The sequence below is a fragment of the Aotus nancymaae genome, unplaced genomic scaffold (assembly GCF_030222135.1).
Source record: "Aotus nancymaae isolate 86718 unplaced genomic scaffold, 86718_ANA_hifiasm-v0.15.2.pri h1tg000021l, whole genome shotgun sequence".
NCBI lineage: Eukaryota > Metazoa > Chordata > Mammalia > Primates > Aotidae > Aotus > Aotus nancymaae.
The window spans coordinates 27,583,565-27,611,483 of NW_026988433.1; the positions used below are offsets into that span (position 1 = coordinate 27,583,565).

Consider the following 27,919-nt stretch of genomic DNA (forward strand, 5'->3'; position numbering starts at 1 on the left):
TCTGGGGAACATCATGCTAAGTGAAATACACCAGACACAGAAAGAATGAATACTGCATGATGTCCATCACTTACATGTGGAATTTTAAATAGTCAAACTCATAGAACTATACAGTAGAATGGTGGTTACCAGGGAATGGGGGAGGAGGATGAATGGAGAAAAGAGGACGTGTTGGTCAAAGGACACAACATTTCAGTTAGACAGGAGGAATAGGCTTTCATGATCTTTTGCACAGAATGGTGATTATAATAAATAATAATGCACTGTATATTTCAAAATTACTAAAATAGATTTTAAGTGTTTTCACCAAAAAAAGATATGTGAGGTCATGAAATTGTTAATTAGCCTGATTTAGTCACTTCATAATGTAAACATATAACAAAACATCACATCGTATCCCACAAACATATAATAAACACAATTATTATTTGTGAATTAAAAATAAAATTTATAGGCCGGGAACAGTGACTAACACCTGTAATCCCAGCACTTTGGTAGGCCAAGGTGGGAGGATCACTTGAGGTCAGGCGTTTGAGACCAGCCTGGCCAACGTGGTGAAACCCAGTCTCTACTAAAAATACAAAAATTACCTGAGCATGGTGGCAGGTGCCTATAATCCCAGCTACTCAGGAGGCTGAGGCAGGAGAATCACTTGAACCTAGGAGGTGGAGATTGCACTCCAGCCTGGGCATCAGAGCAAGACTCCATCTCAAAAAAATATAAAAAATAAAATAAAATGTATAAAAGTCAGCTCCTAGGAGGTGTTGTGAAGAACAAAAAATATAATGAATATAAAGATGTTTACAATGATTCATGCCACATGCATACAAAAATTGTTGCTTTTGCGCCTGCTCAGGCTCTTGTAGCCCCAAGTATCTAAGATGCCACTCACAGGGCAGGTTTGTGGGGTCACTGAACTTGCTAGTAACTGTACAAAACCTGTTACCCTTTCCCCACCCGAAGAGCTGCAGTTCCTTGAAGAGTTCTATGCCTTTCTGCAACTATGGTGTTTAGTATAAATCCTGGGGCAGAAGAGGTGCTCACTCAAAGTGTTTTGGTGATAGATCCGAAATAGCTGCCCACTTGCCCAAATCTATGCCTGGGCCCAAGAGAGGAAGGGGCTTTCATCTGGTTGAACCTGTTGGGGACAAAAATGGCTTTAAATACTTTTAGAGCTAAAGTTCTTTGTATTCTTTCATAGTAAGGCTATTCCCAATCTAATCTCACATCCTCCAGACAAAATATGGAAAGGAGAATTTTCCATTGTCCTTTATAGATTCACTCTCCCTGTTTTCCTTCATCAGCACTTTGATATTAACTCAAGGGAGGGAAAGAATCTGCTGACTTTCTGTTTTGTCCAAATGAAAATCTTAAAAAGAAAAAAGAAGGGTAGGAAGAAAGATTGTCAACCAAGTGGAAACACAGTCACCATCAAAATTCTGTAACAAGTAATGCATCAACAGATGAGATTGTAAAATGAAGAGGCCCTCTACACCAAGATTTGGATGTTTGAGATCTAGCTTCTGATGCATTGCAAATTCTGACACTCCACATATTCAGGACTTGGCACAAAACAAGAGATTCTGTTATATACAATCCAGTGTTAGTCATTTGCCATATCAGAAAGGCGGAGGCCAATTCATTCATGCATCCATTCATTTAACAATTATTAACTGAGCACTGTGCTAGCTGAACAATTCAGATTTGTTGTATGAACTTCCAGAAATTACAGTCTGTGAGAGTTATAAACTTATAATTAGGTAGTAACAATACACTGTTTAAGTATAACGATAAGAAAGTGCAGACTGCTACAAAGTTTAACCACTTTAATATAGCAATACTAAACCTTCACATATTTACTAAAATAACCTCAAATTATATAGATCCAAAATTGACAGAACTATGGGGAGAAAATCAGCAAAACCATCATCTCAATGACTAATCAAGCAAATGAAAAAATAAAAAGTGTAGAAAATCCTAATGATCCATTAACAAACTTGATTTAAGGACATATTTAGAATCCTGCTTCCAAAAATTAGAAAATGTGTGTCTTAAACACACATAAAATATTTACTTTAAAATTGCCATGCAGTACTTAAAGAATAAGTCTCAATGAATATTTAAAATGAGTATCCTATAGTAGATATTTTTAAATTCCAATTCAATTAAGTTAGACATCAATGAAAAAATTCAAACACACTAGGAATTATAAAAATAAACTTCTACATTGTACATGGGAAAAGAGAAACCAAAATGGAAATTTAAAAATACATAGAACTCAATTATCATAATAATACTATATATTAATACTTTTAGGGTGCAGTGAAAACAATACTTCAAGAAAAATTTATACCCTTAATTTTTTGTATAGGAAAGAAGGAAGGCTTAAAATTAATGAGCTGAGCAACCAACTAAAAAAGTTATTAAAAGAATAGAATAATAATACCAATATAATATAAAACAAAAACATAAGAAAAAAGGTCAACAAAGCTGAAAGTTTGTTCTCTGAGAAGACTAAAGACACTGATAAACAAGTAGTGAGGCTGATCGAAAACAAACAAACAAACAAATATGTAAGTGAGAAATATTAGAAATGAAAGGGAAATATAGGCTGTCTGTCCGCGCGACCCTAGTCCGCTAGTCAACGTGGAGCGATGGGAGGCCTTGAGAAGAAAAACTATGAACGAGGCTCAGCCACCAACTACATCACCCGGAACAAAGCCCGCAAGAAGCTCCAGCTGAGCCTGGCTGACTTTAGGCGGCTGTGCATTCTGAAGGGCATTTATCCCCATGAACCCAAACACAAGAAGAAGGTTAACAAGGGTTCTACAGCGGCCCGAACTTTTTACCTTATCAAAGACATCAGGTTTCTCCTCCACGAACCCATCGTCAACAAGTTCCGGGAATACAAGGTGTTCGTCCGGAAGCTCCGGAAAGCCTATGGGAAGAGCGAGTGGAACACCGTAGAGCGTCTGAAGGACAATAAGCCCAACTACAAACTTGACCACATCATCAAGGAACGGTACCCCACGTTCATTGATGCCCTGCGGGACCTGGACGACGCCCTCTCCATGTGCTTCCTCTTTTCCACCTTCCCACGGACTGGCAAGTGTCACGTGCAGACCATTCAGCTGTGCCGCCGGCTCACCGTGGAGTTCATGCACTACATCATTGCCTCCCGTGCCCTGCGCAAGGTCTTCCTGTCCATCAAAGGCATTTACTACCAGGCCGAGGTGCTGGGGCAGCCCATCGTGTGGATCACTCCCTATGCCTTCTCCCATGACCACCCGACAGACGTGGACTACAGGGTCATGGCCACCTTCACCGAATTCTACACCACCCTGCTGGGCTTCGTCAACTTCCGCCTCTACCAGTCGCTCAACCTCCACTACCCCCCAAAGCTCGAGGGACAGGCCCAAGCAGAGGTGAAGGCCAGTGAGGACACCTACGCGCTGGACTCTGAGAGCTCTATGGAGAAACTGGCGGCCCTCAGTGCCAGCCTGGCTCTCGTGGTGGTGCCTGCCATGGAAGAGGAGGCCGAGGTGGATGAGTTTCCCACCGATGGGGAGATGTCGGTGCAAGAGGAAGACCGCAGGAAGGAGCTGGAGGCGCACGAGAAGCACAGGAAGCTTTTTGAGGGCCTGAAGTTCTTCCTGAACCTAGAGGTGCCCCGCGAGGCCCTGGCCTTCATCATCAGGAGCTTTGCGGGGGAAGTGTCCTGGGACAAGTCTTTGTGCATTGGGGCCACTTACGACGTCACAGACTCCCTCATCACCCACCAGATTGTCGACTGGCCTGGGCAGCAGACCTCCGTCATAGGCAGGTGCTACGTGCAGCCCCAGTGGGTGTTTGACTCAGTGAACGCTAGGCTCCTCCTCCCTGTGGCAGAGTACTTCCCTGGGGTGCAGCTGCCCCCACACCTTTCACCCTTTGTGACTGAGAAGGAAGGAGATTATGTCCCACCTGAGAAGCTGAAGCTGCTGGCTCTGCAGCGGGGAGAGGACCCAGGAAACCTGAATGAGTCAGAAGAAGAGGAGGAAGAGGACGATGACAACGAAGGTGATGGTGATGAAGGGGGAGAAAATGAGGAAGAGGAGGAAGATGCAGATGCTGGTTCAGAAAAGGAGGAGGAGGCCCGGCTGGCAGCCCTGGAGGAGCAGAGGATGGAGGGGAAGAAGCCCAGGGTGATGGCAGGCACCTTGAAGCTGGAGGATAAGCAGCGGCTGGCCCAGGAGGAAGAGAGTGAGGCCAAGCGCTTGGCCATCATGATGATGAAGAAGCGGGAGAAGTACCTGTACCAGAAGATCATGTTTGGCAAGAGGCGAAAAATCCGAGAGGCCAAGAAGCTGGCGGAGAAGCGGAAAGCCCACGATGAGGCAGTGAAGTCTGAGAAGAAGGCCAAGAAGGCAAGGCCGGAGTGAGTGCTGGAGGCCCCTCAGGGCTGAGGCCAGCTCCTAGCAGCTGAGCGTGGCAGAGGCAGGCCAGAGGACCTAAGCGTGATGGACCAGAGTCACTTCTCTTCTCCTTTCTCCAGCCAGCCCTGATCCCTCATGCTCTCTGGCTGGGCCAATGGGCAGCCCTGGCCCTCCCTTGGATGGAGCTGCCCTGCTGGTACCTGAGCAGAGAAGAGGCCTCTGTGCCCAGCCTGATTCTGTGCTCCCAGGAGCCAGTGACATGAGCTGCAGGGGCCCACCCAGCCCCTTACCTGCTGCCCCTATTCACCCTGGCTTTCCACAGCCCCCTCCCGCACAGTTGGACCCATGAGTCTCAGGGTGCTGTGATGGGGTGAGAGTGGGGGGAGCATTTGTTATTAAATGACTGGACTTTTTTTAAAAAAAAAAAAAAGAAAAAAAGGGAAATATAACTATCATACAGACTCAAAATGATACATCAACATTTAATATTAATACATTTAAATTTAATGTTAATGAATTTGACGATATAGATTAAAATATATAAATTCCTAGGAAAGCTAAATAACCAAAACTGACTCAAGGAGAAATAGAAATCTTGTATAATCCTATAACCGTAAGGAAATTTAATCAGCTATATAAATCTTTCTGAAAAACACTCAGCCCAAACTATTTCATAGAACATATTTCACAAACTTTCAAGGAACAAACCATTCAAATATTCAAATTCAAATATCTTTTCCAGGGAATTGAAAAGAAAGAACAGTCTACAACTTATCTACAACTTATTTTATAAGGCCAATATAATACTGATACCAAAAGCAGACAAAGAAGTTTTAAAAAAGAAAAATTATACATCAGTCTTACTCATGAACACAGATGTGAAATTTCCAAACCAAAGAGTAGCAAACTGACTCCAGCAGTGTAATAAAAAATATTTTTTAAGTATAACTTTGTGACCAGGCTGACCTATCCAAGGAAATGCATGGGTAATTTAACACCAGAAACTTTATAAATGTAATTCAACACATAAATAGACTAAAAAGAGAAAATATATATATTCTAAAAAGTTCCCTAGAAACAAAGGATAAAGTGTGAGTACTTTTCTAAGGCATGAGAGCCAAAGAGCAGAAGTGAGGAAGAAAAAAGGAGAGCCAGAAAGGAAAGGAAAACTAACACCAGGACAAATTATCAAGCCACTGCTGCATGAGTGGTGAAAGCCCATGGGACTGCCTGAATTGCCATGTAAAATGCATTTCAGCACTGTCCATACAGAAGAATGACAAATCCTTCTTCTCAATGAATAAATTTTGGTGAGTACCAAATGGTTCTCATACTGTCTCCCACTGTGGCATCAACAGAGATGAGAAGAGGCATGTTGTGAGACCCAGAGGTTAATTGCTGTCAGGGTGCACCTGCATGAAACTGATCAGCGCTCACACAAAATTGGTCACTGCATCAGTGGCTGAAATAAGAAAAAATTAAGGGTGCAGAGCTCTGAAGTCGTACACAGGAAATGCCCAAAGCACCATATAATCTTTTCAATACAAACAGAAAAAGCTTTTGATAAGATTCCACAAATATTCATAATTAAACAACCACCAAAAAAATCTCTTGGCAAACCAGGATAACAACAGAACAGGTTTCATAACTTCATATGGCATACCTATTAAACCTGTAATAAACATCACTTTAATATTTAATATTTGTAAAATGTTAGAATTATTATAATTAAAATCAGGAAAAAGATACCATTCTTACAACCTATTTTTCATACTAAACTGGAAGACATGATAGGAAAAATAAACAAAAGACATAAGGATTAAAAAGAAAGAAACAAAACTCTATTAGCTGATGATATGATTATCTATGTAGAAAACCCAGTTGAATCTGCAGACAAATCAGTATAAATAACAAGAGATTTGCAAGGTTGCTACAGCTTATATCAATTTTCAAAAACCATTTTCATGTCTACACACTAGGAACAACAGAAAATGTAAATTTAAAGATACAGTTTACATTTACAGATGAAATAATGTCAAATTTGGGATTTTCTCTTTTGTTTGTTTCTGTTTGTTTGTTTGTTTGTTTGAGATGGAGTCTCCTGCTCTGTCACCAGGCTGGAGTGCAGTGGCATGATCTCGGTTCACTGCAGCCTCTGCCTCCCGGGTTCAAGCAATTCTCCTGCCTCAGCCTCCCGAATAGCTGGGATTACAGGCACATGCCACTGTGCCCAGCTAATCTTAGTATTTTTAGTACAGATGGAGTTTCACCACGTTGGCCAGGATGGTCTTGATCACTTGACCTCATGATCCACCTGCCTCGGCCTCCCAAAGTGCTGGGATTACAGGTGTGAGCCACCGCACCTGGCAGGATTTTCCTAATAATTCTCAGAAGGGTAGGAAGAGAACAGCCGTCTTCTTACGTAGTGCCACCACTACCACCTCCACATGGTCATCATTACCACCTTTCCTACCTTCCTCAGGGAAGATCACCGCCACTTCTACTTGCTCTCACCATGATCACTGTCATTATGCCATTACTGCCATCCTATTGCAGTCATTGCTACCACTACCACCATCACACTGTCACCATCATCTGTACCATCTCTAGTACCATCCTACTCAAAACATTAATACCACCATTGCCATCCTCACCATCACCACCTCCACTGTATTACTACTACCATCTCAACTACAATCTTGTTACTGATGTCTTGATTACCATTGTATGGCTGCCATCACCATTATCAGCAGCAGTGCCATCTTCACTACCATTCTCACGGTAAACCACTACCACTACCACCACCATCATGATCACCACGATCACCAGTATAACTGTCTCTTTTATCACTATGACAACCTGCTAGAGTCGTTACTACCACAACCATCACCACCATCCCACAGTCCCATCATCACCACCATCATCACTACCATCCTTATAAGCAAACCATTACCAGCATAGCCAACACCCTCATCATCACCATCATTATTACTTCCATTGTAATATACTTGGGCTATCACTACCACAACCACCACTATCACTAGTACTACAACCACCATCAACTAGAGCAAGGTGTCCCTCCACTGTGCTCCCAAAGCCCACTGCATGCACTGCTCATACTGCTTTATAAAACCTGTGTACATGTTGTCTCTCCCATTGAGTGGCGACCTTCTCAAGAGCAGGGACAAGAGCTTATTTTATTACAGTGTTCCTACACCTCACACAGCACCTGGCACATAGAAAGTACCAAATCAATATCAGCTAAGTAAAGAAATGAATGAATAAATGAAAGCTGCTATAAATAATAATAACTAACAATCATGTAAGGCCTTCACATAAAGCTCACATAATCCTATGAAGTGGGTAGTACTACCTTTATTTATTTATTTTTTTTCAGACAGGGTCTCACTCTGTCACCCAGACTGGAGTGTAGTGGCTCAATCATAGTTCATTGCAACCTGAAACTTCCAGGCTCAAGCAGTCCTCCCGACTCAGCCCCCTAAGTAGCTGGGACCACAGGTGCACACCATCACACACCCAGCTGGTTTTTTAAAATTTTTTTGTAGAGATGGGGGCTCGTTATTTTGCCCAGGCTGGACTCTAACTCCTGTGCTCAAGCGATCCTCCCACCTTAGCGTCCCAAAGTGCTGAGATAACAGACATGAGCCACCTTCCCAGTCTACCCCTATTTTAAGGATGAGGAATTTGAGGGTCAGTGACTTGCCCAAGGTCACATAAGTAGTAAATGGCTAAGCGAGAACATGGGCCCATGTCATCTGGCTCCAGGGCCATTGTCACTACCTGCTATATTATAGTTTGCCACAGATTTTCCCCATATTTCTAGCTGTGAGGTGGACTCATGGAGGGAAAGCATTCATCTCATGGGAACCTCAAAATTCTTGGAATGTGAATTCCAAGAGCCTACAAGCCAGCTTAGCTACCCTGAGTTGGGCTGTGCCTCTGAACATGCCTCCCTTGAAAAATATCCCCGGTTCTCAGGGGACATTTTGAACTCAGGTTTGAAAGTTGGATCATTTGTGCTTGTTTCTAATGAGCTTCCTGTCTTAGAAGGGGAAAACAAAGGCTATCTAATAAACACAGCAGATTAGCAAGCCCTGAAATATCCCAAACTCCTAAGAAAGGAAAGCCAATTGTGTGTGAGGGTGTGCAAACTCACACAGGGCAGTATAATTGAAGGAAGCTCTCAAGGAGTCGGCGTATTTCAGAAGAATGCATCATCTGCTGCCTTAAAGCTGGGCTCCCTGACCCTGGCCTTGGTTTAGCTGCTGGAAATGCACTGCAGCAGGACGGCATGTAACCATCAGTGACACATTCAAAACATCCTCTGCACATGCCAGCACTGCTGGGGGTGGGGAGTGTCTACAAGAAACACCTGACTTATTAAGAAATCCCTACTCCTTTAAGCCAGAACATGCTACCCAGGCTCCACAATGACTTGGCAGCACCACAGCAACCTTGCACACTCACTCAGCTTTGCTTTCTGAGCGAGACTCCTGGAAGAATGCGTTCCCTGGTACCCTCCTTGCTCTGACACTCTACTTCAGCTCAGCCACAGTATGTAAGCCACAGCCAGCAGCATCGTTCTTACTTGTTCGCATTTATTGGGTTAACTGGGTATCATGCATACTACTATTTCTCTACATTGACTCAGCTGATATGACAGCCCAATCAACAAGGTTGTCTTTGGATCCTTATTTTATAGACAAGGTAACCAAGTGTATTAGTCTGTTTTCACACTGCTGAGAAAGACATACCTGAAACTGGGAAGAAAAATAGGTTTAATGGACTTAACAGTTCACGTGGCTGGGGAGGCCTCACAATCATGGCTGAAGGCAAGGAGGAGCAAGTCACGTTTTACATGGAGCAGACAAAGAAAGAGAACCAAGCAAAAGGGGTTTCTCCTCATAAAACCATCAGATTTCATGAGACTTATTCACTATCACGAGAACAGTATGAAGATACCACTCCCATGATTCAATTATCTCCCATTGGGTCCCTCCACTACATGAGGGAATTATGGGAGCGACAATTCAAGATGAAATTTGGGTGGAGACACAGCCAAACCATATCACCAAGGATAGAGAACTAAAGACTCCACCAGGGGGTTATAAGTCATGAGCACTGCAGCCCAAATTTCAACTCAGGCCTTCAGACTCCAGAGACTGTGGTTGCAACCACTGGGCTGCACTGCCTCCCCCAAAGACTTAATTAGAAGACTCTTCAAGGGAAAGCGCCAAGTACATGTGAAAAGGGAACTCTTGCAGGCCTCTGTTGTTCTGAACATGCACATGTTAAATGAAAGTGCAAACTTTCCAAGTAACTTCTTTGCATTTCATTTAAGGTTGGTGTGTGTGTGTGTGGCAGTTCCCCTTGGTGGGTTGTAAATGCCCTCAAGGCAGGAACTGTATGTGATATCTTTTGTGTCTCCCATACCTAGCCAAGTGCCTGGCATATAGCAAGTGGTCTGGAAGTGTGTTTTTAAAGAGGGGAGTGAGGATGATGATCCTAATGAAATGACGCTGATCTCTGAGCCCTGTGGTTCTTTTCAGCCTGGCCTCCCACACTCCTGCAGGCAGCCTATACTCCAGCCACACTGATCACCTCCCCTAGTCCCATAGACACACCCACGCTTTCACATCTCTGTGACTTTGGCTATGATGTGGCTTCCACCTGGAATACTGTTCTGCTCTCTCATGCTTCCTTAAAAGCATCTCAATGCCACTTTCTCAGGAGACCTCTGTGGGGCTCCTGCAGCTAGAAATAATCCCTCATTCTGAACTCTCACAGTTCCTGTTAGTTTTTTCTCATTCTTTCCCTACCTTCTCTCATCTCAGAGGGTTATTGTGATGCTGAGCTGAGATCATGTTCAAGTAAGTTCTCTGTAAACCGGGAGGCACTATTCAAACATGAGGGCCTATGAGGGCCCAGAGCTCATCAACTAAGGAATGATATGGTCAATGGTGTCCAGTTCTATGTTGCTCAGTACAGTACTTCAGACACTCAAGGAGTATTTGCTGAAAGCCTGTCCAAAGCTCCCTTGCCCTCTTCCCTAGAGTCAGGTGTACGCACTTCCAAATCAAGTTGAGGTGAACTTCACTGGGTCAAAGAAAATCTCCTTAGGAATTAATTGGAAAACCATGGGAAAGGAAAAAACAGAAATATCTACTGAGTACCCCTCCAGAGGGCTTTCATATACAATTATTGTCAACTCTATCATATCCAACATCCTCTTTTTGTGACAAATATTTTGCAATTGTCCCTTTACTGTCCTGAAATGAAATTCATCGAGAATGTATATGGCAGTGATTAGCTAACTGCTTACTAAACCTTGTTCCCCCTCTTCCCAGGATCACTAAACTGGATTTCCCAGCCTTCTATGCACTGAGATGTTGAGTTTTAGCCAACGAATTGGGAGCACCACTTACAGGCCTAGACCTGTGAAAACCTCATTCCAGCAAAACCTACGACTGCCCTGATCACCTTGGAAGCCATATATTAAATATAGCAGAGTCTGGCTGTGTGGACCCCAGCTCCTGAAAGGCCTATATGTAAGGAAGAAATCAACTTCTGTTGCTTAAGGCACTGAAATTTGGCAGCTTATCGTCTGTCTACCGGCACTAGCATTGGCCTAACTAATACAATAAAACGTGCTTCTAGGTATCTATGGCTTCCAATCTTGAATGAACAGTGTGTTCTAGCGGCATTAAGGAAAATTTGAGTAGAAAGAAAGCTGGGCCTAGAATCAAGAGAGTTGGGCTCTAATCTGGCCTCTGCCATTAAAGGAGCTGATTGATATGAGTCAAGTTTGTTCACTTCCTCAGGGTTTCAGTTTCTATGACTGTCAAATAAAGGGTGGAAGAGATTATCTTAAAGGTCTACCCAGCTCTTCACCACAGGACTCCACGGTCAGCTCCAAGGGGCCAGGGCCATGTCTGCCCCATACCTGAGGTCTTGGCCTCTTTATGGAAGAAGTATGTATGTGGGCATGTGCAGGTGAGAGATGCAGATGCTATACAGGAGAGGCAGAGGGAACGGGGAGGTATAAAGTGCCAGGAGGTTACCAACAATGGTCTCTGTCACACACACAAAAAGAGGATTTGGTACCCCATAGACCTGTTGATATTTGGCAATTGTAAGAGAGCAAGTTATAAGATCATGAGTTTCATAGATTGTAGAATTCTCATGCAAGAAGTGACATATTAGTGTTAAAAAAACACTGTTTTTTTTTTTCTTTTTTTTTGAGACAGGGTCTTACTCTGTTGCCCAGGCTAGAGTGTAGTGACATGATCATATCTCACTGCATAATTTTTTGTAGAGAAGCAGTTTCACTGTCTTCCCTAGGCTGGTCTCGAACTCCCAGGCTCAAGCAATCTTCCCACTTCAGCCTCCCAAAGTTTTGGAATTACGGGCATTAAGCTACCATGCTCAGCTGGAAAAAAAAAAAAAAAACACTTCTTGAATGAGAGAATTGCACCACAGAAGAGGAGGAACAGGGTTTGGTGAGCAGGTAGCCAGCACCTCCTTCCCTCTGCCTCTCTTTGCATCTCCCAAGTATCCCCCAAACTTGCACGCACCCACATACACACCACTCCCACTAAATAGACCCCAACACCAGGGCCATCCAAAACCTTCCATTTTTTCTATCCTTGCACATTCTGCTCCCATGTTCTCCAGCCCCTCCCAAAAGCCCCCAAGCTTTGTGACTCCTCTAGCTCCCCTAAACTATTTCCCTCTCCAAGTACTAAAATGCTAAGTATTTATTTTAGGATGGAAGAAAATTGCAGCCTGTAATTAGCACATTTTTCAAACATATTGCCTAAACCACTGCTGTGTGGTGGAGCCAGGAACAAGCAGTAGTAAAATTAACACGGTTTATTAAACAGAAGAAGCCATTCAGAGCTGAGCTAATACAACAACCACATGGAAGTTCCTCCTCCCTCCTGGGGCAGCTCTCTCAATCATCCCTTAAAGAGTAATGACACTCTCCTCTGAAAGCCAAAGACATGCTTCTGGCAAAAGGCACCATTTAAACAAATTACCTTTTGGAGAAGTCATCTGCCAGGGAGATAAGGTAGGAAACGGCCTTCCCATAAAAGGAAAACTCATTGAGGAAACACAGAAATATGAAAGCCTATGGCCAGTTTGGGAAATGGCAAGTTGGTCCTTCTGGCTGAAGTCCTAGGAAGGTTGAATAATGCTGAATGCTGGGAATTTATTAGATGTTTAGTCATGCATTGATTAAATATCTCATCTACTGAATGTCAGATCCTGGGTTCTAGGCCCTGCAAAGTTTTTAAAGGATTGTTAAGAGAGATTATTCAGAAAGAAAGTAAACATCCTTCTAATTGTGAATTCCAAGAGTCTTCATTCTCAATGCAGCATCCCGTCCTGCCCATTGGGTCTAGGGATGTAGGTTGTGGCATGTGGTCAATGATGAGGCTCCCCAAACAATATGGGTTTTAGATTTTTCTCTGAGACTTCAACCAGTGAAATGCACAGACATCGTGGATGGGCTGGGCGGTAACCACACATGGGAGTAAGCCAATAATCTTCTTTAATCCAGATAGATTGGACGTGACCTTAGGAAGGCAGACTGCAACAGTTTAACATGTGGAAAGTTATGCTACTGTGTTGTACCCAGTCTGAAGAAAGACTACATAAAGAGTAGAAGATGATCAGATCAAAATCTACCCTACAGGGGCAAAGTATACCCTACCTGAGAAGTTGGCATGGCCATCCAAGTGCCACCCAGTGGAAAAGGGGTTCTACACTTGCCACTCAGACACCAGTAGCATCACCTGCAGCTGGTTAGAAATGTGGCATTTCAGGCCCCTCCTTCAGACTCGCCAAATTAGAATCTACCTTTCAATAAACTTTCTGAAAGATCTGTATGCATATTGCCTTTTAAGAATCACAACTCTAGACTTTTTCCGTAAAGGGTCAGAGATGAATATCCTAGGCTTAGCTGGCCTTAGGGTCCCTGTCCCAGCTACTCAGTGCTGCTGCTGCAGTATGAAAATAGCCATAGGCAAGATGTAAATGAATGAGTCTATTCACTTGAATGGCTCTGTTTTAACAAAACTTTGTTTATGAACACTGAGATTTGAATTTCTTATCATTTTCACATGTCACAAAACAGCATTCTTCTTTTTATTTTTTTTTTCAGCCACCAAAAAATGTATAAACCATTCTTAGCCCAGGGGCCATACAGAAACAGGGAGTGGGCCATATTTGCCCCACAGGTCAGTTTACCAACTCCTGCTTAGACTACAAACGAGTATCTATGCCAACTCAGCGCCCCAGGTAATTTCTCTGGTTTTGAAACTCTTCTAGTTTTCTTTGTATAATACATTCCTTAAATAGGAGTCTCCTGTGCACAGTTAATGTGAGTCAGCCCTGAAAAGCCACTTCTGCTGTACTGATAAATCAGGTCTCTAAAGGACAGATAGAAGAATGTGGTAAATACACAAAGGTAAAGTCCTCCCTGTGAATATTGTGAGTGGAGAACTAGCTGCCTTCCCTGTCAGGAGCCCTCCACTGCCAAACACCTTGTATTTAAACCAGCACAAGAATACCTGGGCTGCCTTACAGATCAACTCCCACCAAAGCAGAATTAGGAATGTCCTTTGATATACAACTAAATTACAATAATTTAAGTAACCTTCAAATCCAAAATTTAACCTTAAAACAGTAGTTTTATAACTGGGATCTTTGTATATATTGTAGTTCCTTATAAATTACTTGGGGAAAAAAGGGTTCAGCTATCAACATTAAAATACTTTGGAAACCTCTGTTATCTAATAATCCATCTCATTTCATTTCAGATCATCTCTCTTAGCACTCTGATGATGCCAGCTCAGGATAGAACTGTATTATTATATGACTGCGACACTTTGAGGGTTCAAACAAGTTTGCCATGGGCCCTCTTCTTCCCTTTTAACCAAGCATAGCATAGAAAGAACCTTTCAGCCTTTCACAGTGAAAGGGGTACTATTGGGCCTAGGGTTTTACAAGCTAATAAATGAGACTGCTACTGTTTCATAGATACTGGCAGAAGACACAAGACCCTTGGGTCAAAGACAAAGGATGTTATTACTCACAGCACAGCAAGCAGCAGGAGCAATAGCATGTTCATATCAGTCTCCCTGGCCCCCAAATCCCATGGTGACAACATGTTAAGGCCCAGATGGATGCTTCACATACAGTGAGTCTGCATCACAGCTGAGGAACTCTGAGCTTGGGGCATCTCCCACTTACATAGCAAGCAGTAAGCTGGCCTGATGTTTATCCTAGAGGGAGCTCATCTCTCAAGGGTGCTCAATGCAAACATACCTCTGAGATTTGGCCTAATTAAAGAAAGGTCAGGGCCTTGCATTCTTGGCATACCCAGCAGACATGAGGGGTTTAATGATTTCTAGATTTATTTAGCCCAAAGAAACAAACCGCGTGGAGCTTAGAAAATGCATTAAAGGCAGTTCTTTAAATACAAAACACAATTTTTCATGGCTAAATTTGGATTTGATTTGATTTGTATCTGCCTTCCAGAAAATGCAACACTACCTCTTTCACAGATTTCAGCCACAGACCTACAATGGTCAATCTAATTATTCCTCGATAGTGCCCCTACCCACTACACAATAGCTCTATGAATACAGGGGTCGTGTCTTAGAATCTACTGTGATTCAGAGCACCTAACACAGCACCTGGGCTATACCAGGTGTATAGTAAGTATTGAATTATTGATTTAAAGTGTCTTATTTGAGCAGGGATTCCCAAACCTTGACAAACCCTGCTCCCTCTGTTACAAAAATTTAGCAAACAACCATCCCTGGCATCACTAAGCATCTCTATAAGGACACCAGAGCATATTTTGGGTGAACCTGAAGGCTTTTAACCTTCTCTTAAAAGCCACCCTATTAAACCAAGAGCTAGCCAATAGCCAGAGCATTTGCTCCACCGATCTCTGCTGCTTGTACCAGATTAAAAAGTGTCTGGGAACAGAAAGAGTCATCTTGAGCAGGAATAAAAACCAGCTACTCCTTATCTCCAACACTGGCCATTCCCAGCTGACCTGGGAGTTTTAGGAAAGCGTACCTGGCGTAACTTTCTTTATGACTACAGAGAAAGATCATCTGGTTATTTTTCTGGAAAAAATGGTGGTGGGGGACTGTGGGCTAGAGTAAAGGACCTTATTTCTAGCAGTATTCCCCTCCATATAACTACATAATTTCAGCCGTGAGATTCTATTTTATCAAATGTCCCCAAAGACATATTCCAGAGAAATAGGATTGTTTAAAGTGAGCCCTCCTGGCCTTCCACAATCGGCTATTCTCCCAGGACATTACCCATGGCCCTTTTTCCCTCCCAGCAATATCTGTTCTCTTAATCTCACTAGGAAATCCAGGTCAGCTGGTGATTTCAAGCTCCTTTATCTGCTGCGATAATGAGTATCCCAGCGTGCCCCAGACTCTGCCAGCTCCCAGGCCCTGATGCCAAGTCGAATAATAAATAGTTGCCATGAAGGGCTATCTCGACACCTACAAAAAGGAAGAGCAAACACAATGGCTTAGCAACAATACTTACATGCTCCAACTTGAGAGTTCTCATTCCCAGGCCAGGCTCCAAGATACTCACAATTCCCACTCATTTCAACGGAGGTGACGTTAGGCAAATGGTCTTTCAGGCCAGGCCCTTAATTGTTTCTTCAATATCACTATTTTATTTTTATAAATCTGATGAATCTAGTGTCAACTCATTGTGATACAAAGGGACCCACTGCCACTAACTACAGAATAGAAGCATAAATTTTGAATCACAAGGATATGGTTTAAAATCTCCTTTTTAAAAAAAGAAAAAGGAAATAAAGTCTTTTGCAGCAACTTGGATGAAACTGAAGGCCATTATCCTGTGCGAAGTAATTCACGAATAGAAAACCAAATACTGTATGTTTTTACTTACAGGTGGGAGCTAAGCTATGGGTACACAAAGGCACATAGAGTGATATAATGGACATTAGAGACTCAGAAGGGGGAAGGGTGGGGGGGGGTGTGAGACATGAAAAATCACCTATTGGGTACAATGTACACTATTTGGATGATGGATACAGTAAAAGCCTAGACTTTACCCTGTACAATTTATCCACGTAACCAAAAACCACTTGTACTCCTAAACTATTCAAATAGAAATAATTTTTAAGTCCATTAGTATCAAAGAGAAATAAATGACAAATCCCCTTTTCCATTCTTATGAGGCAAGAGACTGGTCAAAGTGCCTTATTTCTGAGCTTCAGTTTTATCACTCTAAAATGGAAGGATAATATATACCGCTGGCCAGTTGCGGGGATTTAATGGATAACTCATGAAAGGTTCTCAATAAAAATTTGTTTCTTTTTCTAATGTGCTATGACTTGATAGGGGTCAGAAGTACCAGGGCTTAGACAGTGTTCCAAAACCTAGAAAAGTCACTAGCAGGGTTGAATTAAGAAAATGAAAAGATAACCCACAGAATTGGAGAAAATATTTGCAAATCATGATAAGGAACTTGTATCCGGAATCTTTAAAGCACTCTTACAACTCAGCAATAAAAAGACAATCTAATTTTAAAATGGGCATTGGATATGAAATGATATTTCTCCAACGAAGATACACAAATGGTCAATAAGCACTTGAAAAGATGCTCAACATCATCACTCATCGGGGAGATGCAAATCAAAACCACCAACCACCACTTTACAACCACTAAGATAGATAGAATTAGAAAAATAGATGATAGCCAGTGTTGGTAAGTTTATGGAGCTGTCAGGAAGCAAACTCCATTTATAGGATGCATACATGATCTTATTGTGGCTCTGTGTAAATATTCATCTATTATGGTCACTGCTAAGTGTGACAGGGAACATTAGAAAATACTGTTAGACATTTTGTTTCTACTGTCTCTGTAGTAGTGTAATGTCATGATTTAGGAAAGGATTAACCTAGAATCATACAGCACTTGGTTGAAAAATTATCAAACCATGATCAGAAAGCTTCTGTGTGTCAGGCAATAATTTAGCTGCTTTCTGCTTTCACATGACAGATAATGTCATCTGCAGAACAAGCTAGTGAGAAAATATTACAATTCCAATGTAATATTGGAATATCTGGTAAGAGCTCAGACCCTGAAGTCACATTGCCTGGGTTTTAATTCCTGCTACTTACCAGCATGTAGCCTTTTTAACCTTCTCTGGCTTTTTAACATGCTTTTTAACCTTCTCTGGCTCCTATAATAATAGCATCTACCTCATAGGACTAGAGTGAGGATTTATGCAACATAATATATATGTATAAAGTTCCTGACATAGCAAGGAGTCCACATTAAGCTCTTAGAAAATATTTTGTTACTACACTTAGTGAAAATTGAGCCTGAATAAATCTGAATAAGTTGTTTACCCAATGTACTTTATCAAGTAAGTGAGAGTCAAGATTTGAATCCAGCTCTTCCATTTCCTATGATGCTTTCCCCATCTCATCATAGTTGTCTCACCACAGTTTCTAATAACAAGGATGCATAATGGAACGTAAAAGTTACACAAATTGGGTGACTCTTCTGCTTTTCATGATGTCAGATGGGGCAGCAATTGTAGGGGAGCTCTGCTGGACCTGCACATCCAAAAAGGTTCACCCAAAGATCTGGCACCTCAGCAGGGATAGCGGAATGCTAGATGTAGCTGGGAGACTAGGATAGATGGGTGACCAACACATGAAACTGGCAAGAAATTGATTTCTAGAAAGTATTTTAAAATTATAATTCAATAAGAATGAGGCAAACAACTCAATAGACAAATGGGCAAAATACATAGTACATAATCATTATACAGAGAAAAAATGTGAAAGGCAAATAAACATAGGAAACATAAGAAAAATATTCAACCATAATAGTAATCAAAGAAATGCAAGATATCACTAAATACCACTAGACTGGCAAAAATTAATAATCTAACAATACCAAGCTTTGGAAAAGACACAGAGCAAAGGAAACTCCACCTAGTATAAATTGATGTAATCACTTGGAAAACAAATGTTTTTATTATGACTTTTTTCACTCCGCATTATTATTTTGAGATTTGTCAATGTTAATTATGTGTATTAATAATCCATTCCATTTTATTGCTGAGTAGTATTCCATTGCATGATTATACCACAATTTGTATATACATTCACTTATTATTATATATACATTCGCTTTTTTTTTTTTTTTTGAGACGGAGTTTCGCTCATGTTAGCCAGGCTGTAGTGCAATGGTGCAATCTTGGCTCACCGCAACCTCTGCCTCCTGGGTTCAGGCAATTCTCCTGCCTCAGCCTCCTGAATAGCTGGGATTACAGGCATGAGCCACCGTGCCCAGATAATTTTTTGTATTTTTAGTAGAGACGGGGTTTCACCATGTTGACCAGGATGGTCTCGATCTCTTGACCTCGTGATCCACCAGGATGGTCTCGATCTCTTGACCTCGTGATCCACCCGCTTCGGTCTCCCAAAGTGCTGGCATTACAGGCGTGAGCCACTGCACCTGGCCCCTACATTCACTTATTAATGGACATGTATATTGTTTCCAGTTTGGAACTATTACAAATAAAGCTGCTATGAATATTCATGTGCAAGTCTTTATGTGTATCTATGCTTCCATTTCTCTTGGATAACTATCTAGAAATAGAATAACTTGATCATAGGGTAGGTACATGCTAAAGTGAAGGTTTATATATTCCAGTGGCCAGCAGTTTGATTTCTGCAGACTAAGAGATATGTATAAAAATGTTCTTGACGGCAATGTTCATTAAAAAAAAACTGGAAACAATCTAAATATGCATCAGCTATAGAATGGATTAGTACAGCGTGGCATTTTCACTCAAAGGACTATTAGATAACAATAAAAATTAACATGCTAAATCTGTAAGTACCAAAATGACTGAATCTTGGGAATAATACTGAGTAAATAAATAAATAAATAAGCAAGTCACTAAATAGTACATCTGTATACAACAGTTGTATAAAATTCAAGTTCAAAATCAGGTATGACTGAACTACGTTACCTAGGGAACATTATACACAAAATTCAAGATGGTAGCCAAATCTGGAAGGACTTCAAAGGTAAATGAAATATTTCATTTCTTAAGCTGGGTAGCAGGTACATTGCTGTTTGGTTTAATTTTACCCTTTATACCTTACCCATATATTATTAAAACTCTTCTATCGGCCAGGCGCAGCGGCTCACGCCTGTAATCCCAGCACTTTGGGAGGCCGAGGCGGGTGGATTGCTTGAGGTCAGGAGTACGAGACCAGCCTGGCCAACATGGTGAAACCCCGTCTCTAAAAAAAAAAAAAACCTCTTCTATCTATTCAATACTTAATAATGTGGCATGTGTGAACTCTGAGTCATTGTTAGTCCATTATGATCGACAGCACATAACATCTTAATGCAAATGCAATTATCTTAAAATTTTGGAGCCATGTTTTGCCATAAAATACAGTGCTAAGACACCAACTACTGATTCTTCAGGAAAAGTCCCATCTACAGAAGACATGCACATTTCCACCACTATTCATGATTGTTCTATGGTAAGCACCTAAGATGTCAACTCCTTGATATCAAGAACTAATCTGCCTTGTTCATTGGTTGACCCCCAGAACTGTGCCTGGGACATGGCATGAGCTAAACAAATATTTCTGGATAAAGGTAAAAGAGGGATAGAGGAAAGGAGAGAGGGAAGAATGAAGTGAGAGAAGGAAAGGGGGATTGAGGAAGGTCCTTTCAGAAGTGTATGTTGGTATTAAAGAAGTCAAAGATATTTCTTTAGACTGTGAAGCTGTGCCTCTTGTGGGTCCATTTTCCATGCAAATACAACCCAGAGACTACCTTCCTCCCCTCGTCTGTTACCCCCAGAGACAGTAAAGGACAGTATGATATCTCCCATGTGACTAACAGGAACTGCCCTCTACCATACCACCTCTGCCATTCCTCCAATTCTTCAGTGGAAGCAGACAAGCACCAGAGCCCAGCCATTCACCACAGAGCCTGACCTTACCATTCTTATGGATTCCCTCCCTAGACTCGGACTCAGTAATATCAGAAACTCTGGAGGTAGCACCTGGCATCAGAATTTCTTAAATCTCATTAACTAATTCCAAGGTACAGCCAAGAAGCCAAGATTGAGAATGAGAGCCACTGGCCTAGAGGACAAAGACCTCTTATCAATACATACACATACACACACAATCACACAGAGAAAGACATATACACACAGAGAGACACATGCACAAATACACACAGAGACACATATATACACACAGACACACATAGACAGACACAGAGACATATACACACACAGACATATACATATACACAGACACACACAGAGAGACATCTACATACACACAGACACACACAGATACAAACACACACACACAGAGACATCCACATACACACAGACACACACAGACACAGAGAGACATACACAGGCACACACACAGATACATATAAACACATACACACAGACACACAGAGAGACATCCACATACACACAGACACACACAGAGAGACATCCACATACACACAGACACACACAGAGACATACACAGGCACACACGCAGATACATATAAACACATACACACATATTTGGAGACATACACATACACAGAGAGACACACACAGACACAAACATACAGAGACATATGCGCATGTACACACAAAGGCATAACACAAACACACGCTTATACAAACTGCTCAAAACCTAGTCCTAAGAGCCACTGCATCAGAACTCCTCTTAGCATGTTGTAGCTGTGCACTTTCTTGTCCACTTTTTAATTTTAATTAGATTTGTACTTATCTCTTCTGCCTGATTATAAGTTTCAGGGATATAGGATTTGGTCTTCTCCCACCTCTCAGTGCCTGGCAGCCCCTGGTGTGCATGGGTGCCCCATCATGGCTGACTGTGTGAATAGCCTCGAAGGCAGCAAACATCAAGGAAAGCACTCCCAGCGGAGGAGCTAGGCTTGCAGGAAATCCTTCAAGGGTGTGGCTGTACAGGCTCTGCTTTTCTTTTCTGACTCCCTTCTTCTTTTCCTCTGCGCTGGTTCACACATTCCTACCCATTTCCTGGCTCTCTAGCAAAAGTGGGGAGATCCTGGCCAAAAACCCAATTTTTCAGCATTGAGCTGCGCTTTAAATAAATGCATCTGGGCATTTCAGATTCACAGCACAGACCCACTTCCATCCTTCCTACAGCTTCAGATCGTTTGAATTGGCACAAGATGGAACACAAAGGCCCAGACTCCCCCTGAGAAGGAGCTAATAAGCTAAACAAGGGAGAGGAGAATGTCTAACTGAATTGGAGGACCGTGGGGATTCTGACCAAAATTCCCCATCGAAGACACAAAAATCAATTTTGAATGGATTTGGACAGATAGTCCCGCCAGGACATTCCAGCAGTGTCTAAATACCAGCGGCAGACAAGAATATTTGCTGTCCTGCAGGATGACCCTGGGCGCCCAGGCTGCCAGGGAACTGGATGCCTCCAGCTCAGCCAGCTGTCCCCAGTCCCTGGCACTCTTCCTTCTCCACAAGACCCTCTAGCCCCTGAGTCACCATCATGCATTGCTGAGTCCTCCCTGGGAAGCATGTCTACTGCTACCTTAAGAGTAGTGTGTTCCTTGCACTTTTTATTTCTTACTAAGCAGAGCAAATAAATGGAGATGCCACATTCATGCCCAGAGCAGGTGAACCAGGTGAAGCTTTTGGCCTTATAGCTAAATCTACATGGAAGCTAAGAAAACACTCTTTTTTTAAGCTAAGAAGCTTCCATGTCTTCTTAGCTGCAGGTTGCTGAAAAGATGTCCCTACCACCAGCCTCCTGCGTGGATGAGAGAAGCATCACTGAGGAAAAGATGGCAGATGTTTTTTCTCTCCAATGTAGATTCCAACAGATTGATCATGCCTGCTGGGGTGCAGGCCCCCCCCCGACACACACACAAGGTTCAGTGGAAAATCACAATTGACGAGTGATGTCTGCCACAGGCCTGAAAATGAAGCTTAGATGCTCACCGTGTTTCTGTCAGCCTGTAGGGGAAGACGAAAGTTCCCTATTGAAGCAGAAAAGGGATTTTCATACAGATCAAGTACACAGTGGTCAATATCTCCTTCTCATTAAGGAGATAGAAAGAAATGGGCATCTTATCTGTGCGACAAGCAAATTCCCTTCACACAACAGAAATGCACTGAGTTCTTTCTATATTCAAGGCATTGTGCTTTTCTAAGAGGGGAGAAAATTCTATTAGACAAAGCTGGAGGAGGAGTGCAACTTTTGGTGGGCAGAGATAGTTTTCTTCCAAGGGTGGGCTCTTCCTCTCTTTGCTTCCTAGTAACTGAGGAAACAAGATAATCCTCTTAGTCAGGGACATCCTGTATCTTAGAAGACAAAGATGGGAAGGAGGAAGAGGACAGAGCATGAGTGGCTCTTGGAAAATGAGCAAAAGGAATCTTCCAGACTCATATCCCAGCTGTCCGGTCAGAAGGAAGGTAAAGAACGAGGGCTGAAGCTCTGAGTACCCACGCTTTGCACTGCCACGCTCACCCCTTGCACAGACCAACCTAGAATCCTACATAGAATGGGGGTGGGGGTGCTGGGGTGAGGATTCAGGGGATTGTGGTCCTTGTTATGTCTCCTTCGTCACAATGCTGTCAGTGGAGAAGGGTCTGATTGCAAAGAAGGAGCTGGAAAGAAATGGGCATCTTATCTGTGTTGTTGGAGGTGAGGAATGGGACAGTATTTTCTTGCTTATGCAGATCACAAAAAAGAAAAAAAAAGAAAAAAAAACGATGTGCAACGTACCAGCCAGAGGAAGCCTGGTTATGTAACAGCCCAACTAGAGAGGGGGAAAAAAAAGAAAGGAAGAAAACTTCGGAGCCACAGTGAACAAAAAGCTGGACCTGAATTTGCAAAAGAGCTTCTGTTTTGTTTGTTGGTTGGCTTGTTCTTTGCTTTTTGTAAAACAAAAACAATAACAAAGAGGCTGAACTACAGTAACTTTGATGCTATCGAATAGCTTTGGTCCTGCTCCTACCACCTCCCTGCTCGTCTGTGTCTGAGTGAAAATAAAATACAAATATGTTATCTTGAGTAGGGAGAAACACACACATTCCCATTGTCACATTAGCAGATTAGCTGCGCTCCAAGAGCAGGGCCGGAGGGAGCTGAGACAGGATGTTCAATTTTCAGCGGGGAAAGAAGAGGGTCAGAAAGGTCCTGAGTAGGAGAAGAGAGAGTCAGGTACCTTGGTGTGGGGTCTTCTGAAAACCGGGGGTGAGCAAAGGGACAATGAATGGTAGTCTAGGTAAAGGAAAAGCAAAACCGCTGACAGCCCTCAAAGGAGAAGGGCAGACCTGCCGTGAAGTGGTACCTATGTCTCCATCTCATCGAGAACCAGTGCTAAGAGCCCTGTTCTCAGCTTGTCTCTGCCACATCCCCATGGAATCCATTGCTATTGAAATTAGCCACTCTTGAGGGAGCCTGTTAAGATTTTCATTTGCTGTTTCTTCATCAGAGATAAAGTTTTCCTTATTTAAACACACACACACACACACACACACACACACACGAGACTTTGGTGCAGTGAAATCCCACAGAAAGACCTCTTTGGGTAGCTAGAGTTTCAACCTGGGGGATTTGGGTTTAGACAGACTCCTGGGAGTTCTGATGGGACCTTTTCTGAGAATTTTCTTAGGGTTTTGGCACGATTTTGTTTTCCTTCTATAAGGCGTTTCCTACCTTATGAAAGGAAAAATTCTTAGCTTCTGTATTCAGAAACTTAACACTCCCAAAAAACAGGGCCTTTTATGTCAAAGACAGTAAAACTCAGAAAACCGTCCTCAGGAGGCATCTCAGCTCCGTTCGGCCAGTCAGCAGGATTGGTTGACCACGACTTTCTCTCTATACCATACTGAGCAAGACACCTACAGAGCAGTTTAAGGCTTGCATCCAAGGGCGACAAGCAAATTCCCTTCACATAACAGAAATGCATTGAGTTCTTTCTATATTCAAGGCATTGTGCTTTTCTAAGAGGAGAAAGAAGTCTGTTAGACAAAGCTCTTTTTTCAGAAACATACGCAAATAAATATAGGAAATGGAAGAATGTGGTAGGAGTTATAAGAGAGGTTCAGAGAAAGTGCTCAGGACTACGAGGAAAGGGAGAAATAAACTTCTAGCTGAGAGAGCAAAAAAAAAAAATGTAGACAAGACGGACAACTCTTTCCTGAGTTGGGCAGGAAAGAAGCAGCTCTTAGGCGTAGGCTGCTCTCAGAAATGAGGCAGGTGGGTGACAGTGGGAACAACATGAGCTCAAGAGCCAGGAAGCCTGGCTTCTGGTGCAGGCTCTACCACTGGTCAACTGTGTGAAACTCTTTCCAGACGGACTTATGTTTCTGAGCCTCAGTGTTTCTCATCTGTGAATGGGGGCCAATAGTAGCTACCTCTTAGGGACCGTGGAAAGGATTACATGAGGTAATTAATGGTAGGCTCTCGGCATAACATCTGGCACATAGAAAGTACTCAAAAAATGTTACTTCATACTTAGCTTTGAAAAAGAGGGGGGTCTGTGAGAACTGTGGAGGGTGGCTGAACAGGAAGTCTTGATTGGCCAGTAGGGAAATGCCAGGGCAGAGATGTGAGATGAGAGGGTTTGATCTCCTGCCAAAAGTACCATGCTGAATGAGATAACTCAGAAGGACCAACTCACAGAATCCAAGTAAAAGGGAGCAAACACAGGACCAACAAGAGGATCTCTTGGTCCAAACGTCACTATCACAAAATGCCCCAAGTGTAGATTTTTGCCATTACCTCCATCTGTATTTATACATAAAATAAAGAGAGCCACTGCCAAGCAATGTGAATTTATATGAACATTTAATTCCACCAACATTTGGGCATTTCTTCCTTTTAAATAAACTAGAGGCTTTGAAATATGGCAATGGTTCAGGCTCCGCTTGACCTCTGAGAGCCTCTTGGCAGAGTCTGGGCAGACCCAGGTCTGAAATCAAGCTCAGCCTGACAGGGGGCCTTTCTACTTGGAAACAGCACCCATGCGGTATCTGACCTAAAGCAGCCATGCTCATAATCTGCATTATGGGATCTGGGCTTATGGAAATGGGACCCATCAGCTTACCTCGTAGAAGAAACAGCATGAGGAAAAGTTCAGAAGGAAGAAAGCAAAATGCAGGCATAGGGACAACACATCCTGAAGACTGGTGAAGTGTGGAGTCCAGGAGAGGAGTGGGACCAGGGGCTGGAAACCCATGTGGGAACCAGATCATGGGGAATACATAACCAAAGTGTCATGAACCCTTTGTATAATGCTGGCATTTACACAACTAACAGCAGAGTACAAGGCATTTCTCAGCATCACAGCATTTATTCCTTGTTCTGAGACAGTGTTCTTTGCTTCTATAACCTCGCAAAGCTCTGATGTTCCTTAAAGTGGTCCTTTCTCTTCCCGGCAACTTCCTAGGAATAGCATCAGCTGTTTCTTTTCATGCCCCAGGTGTGCTATTGACTCAGCTGTTAAAGAATGAAATGGCCAAGAAGCAAAATGTGTCCATGGCCACCAAGCCATTCATTGCCAAGGTGGTGTCTGGTTTAACACCTTGATTCTTTTTAAATGTATCAAATACCTTCTTGTCTACATCATCTGTCTGATGAAGGTCAAGTACTAGAATACTAGAGGCTGTCTGTTCTGTGATGAAGACCAAAATATAGAGACATGCATAGGAAAAGGATTTTTATCAGGAGAGCCAGTCTAAGAGATACTACTTAGAAACAGAGAACATTGGATAGAGAACATGGGATATTTAGATTGTTTGTGAAGATTATGATGCAGAATGTTGAAATGGGATTCTCCTAGAAAACCTGGGGTGAAAGGGATGGAAGAGACTGCCAGTTGCCTTCCAAATGTCCATTCTCCCCTTGGAAGCAGGAAGCAAGGGACTCCCAATTGTGAGTTTACCCATCCTCCTATCTGACTAAGTACTGGCCAACGTTAGCTAGTGTGCTGGATTTCCAGAGAGGATCCATTAAAGAAGCTGATTCACATAGAGCATAAATCTGACTGCTCTTCTGCTTTTCCTGCTTTTTCCAGGTAGAAATGCCGTGTGACCATCAGAGTCCCAGTAGCCCTCCAAGCCCATGAAGTGACCTTGACCATGAAAATTATACAATATGGATGGTAGAGTAGAAAGGAAGTTGCTAGATCTTTGATGACCATGAAGCCACCATGCTCATCCTGGGCTACATACCTCTGCATTTCTTTTACAAGAAAAATTTATTTTTTTTTAAATACTTGTGTTTTAACCACTGTCTTTCCTTTCATATGCAGCTGTCTCTAATCCTAACTAATACAGAAGGCTGTTTATGCCCAACCACAGGAGAACAGACACATCCAAAGCCCATCTCTGCATCTGTCAAGTATCTTTGCCAATCTATCTCTGTAATAAATACCTAGCGCCAGCCAGACCCTGAAAGGAGGGATAAGAAAACATGCAGACTGATCCAGATGGTGCCTGTCTTCTTGGCAAAGTTCATCTTTTAAACACTACTCCTTCAGAAAAATTTTTGTTAACCCCTAATTCAAATAAAGTCTCTATGTGATTCTCTCTTTAAGCACCTACTATGTTACAATCACTTGTCTCAGTGCCAAGGTACAGTCAGAAAAATGAGGGAGTCATGATCTTGAAGCGTCTCACAATCCAGTGGTGGGAAAAAGGCATATTAACAAACGATTTCAATATGACATGTGGGTGACAAGCTAGAGAGTCTGTTTAAGAGGATGTGAGAGCTCAGAGAAGGGTACTTAGTACCACCCTGGCTGGGCTCTCTTGGGAAGATACCACCAGAGCTAAATCTTGAAGAAATGTAGTCTTAAGGGCAGACTTCCTAAAAGGAAAGCCTGAGATGGGGATTCCTGTACAATTTGTCAATGGAGTGATCTTAGAAGAGCCCTGCAGGTGACTGAAGAAAAGTTGAAAGGACAAATGAAAAACAAAGATGTGGAAGTGGACGGGCGCAGTAGCTCACGACTACAGTCCCAGCACTTCAAGAGGCCAAGCCGGGCTGACCAAGCTTGAGTACATGAGTTCAAGACCAGTCTGGGCAACATGGTGAAACCCCTTCTACAAAAAAAGAAATTTTTTAATTAGCCAGGCATGGTGGCACATGCATGTAGCCCCAGCTACTCTGGAGGTTGAGGTGGGAGGATTGCTTGAGCCAAGGAGGTCGAGGCTGCAGAGAGCTGAGATGATACCACTGCATTCCAGCCTGGGCAACAGAGTGAGACCCTGTCTCAAAACAAACAAACAAAAACACATGTGGAACCAGTGAATTCTAGTGTCAGCCTGATCTTACATGGAGCTCTAGTGTGAGTAGTCCCACAGTTAAATGTCTGTCCTTGAAGAAGGCTAGGAC

General features: G+C 42.6%; 1 protein-coding gene and 1 long non-coding RNA gene across 2 annotated transcripts in view; one reads left to right on the forward strand and one right to left on the reverse strand.

Moving 5' to 3' along the window:
* Positions 1-965: 965 nt before the first annotated feature.
* The window catches only part of LOC105728680 (uncharacterized), a 110,143-nt gene continuing 83,189 nt past the window's right edge, over positions 966-27,919 (reverse strand). Inside the window, exon 4 of the long non-coding RNA XR_002479373.2 lies at positions 966-1,138. This is a non-coding gene — a long non-coding RNA (uncharacterized LOC105728680). The remainder of the gene's footprint in view (positions 1,139-27,919) is intronic.
* LOC135276225 (pescadillo homolog) lies at positions 2,616-4,828 on the forward strand. Its single transcript, XM_064379492.1, has one exon. The coding sequence runs from the start codon at positions 2,655-2,657 to the stop codon at positions 4,419-4,421; it is 1,767 nt and encodes a 588-aa protein (XP_064235562.1). The 5' UTR covers positions 2,616-2,654; the 3' UTR covers positions 4,422-4,828.

Excerpts from the sequence above, each read along its gene's own strand:
- LOC135276225 (XM_064379492.1), top strand. The coding sequence starts at position 2,655 with ATGGGAGGCCTTGAGAAGAAAAACTATGAACGAGGCTCAGCCACCAAC.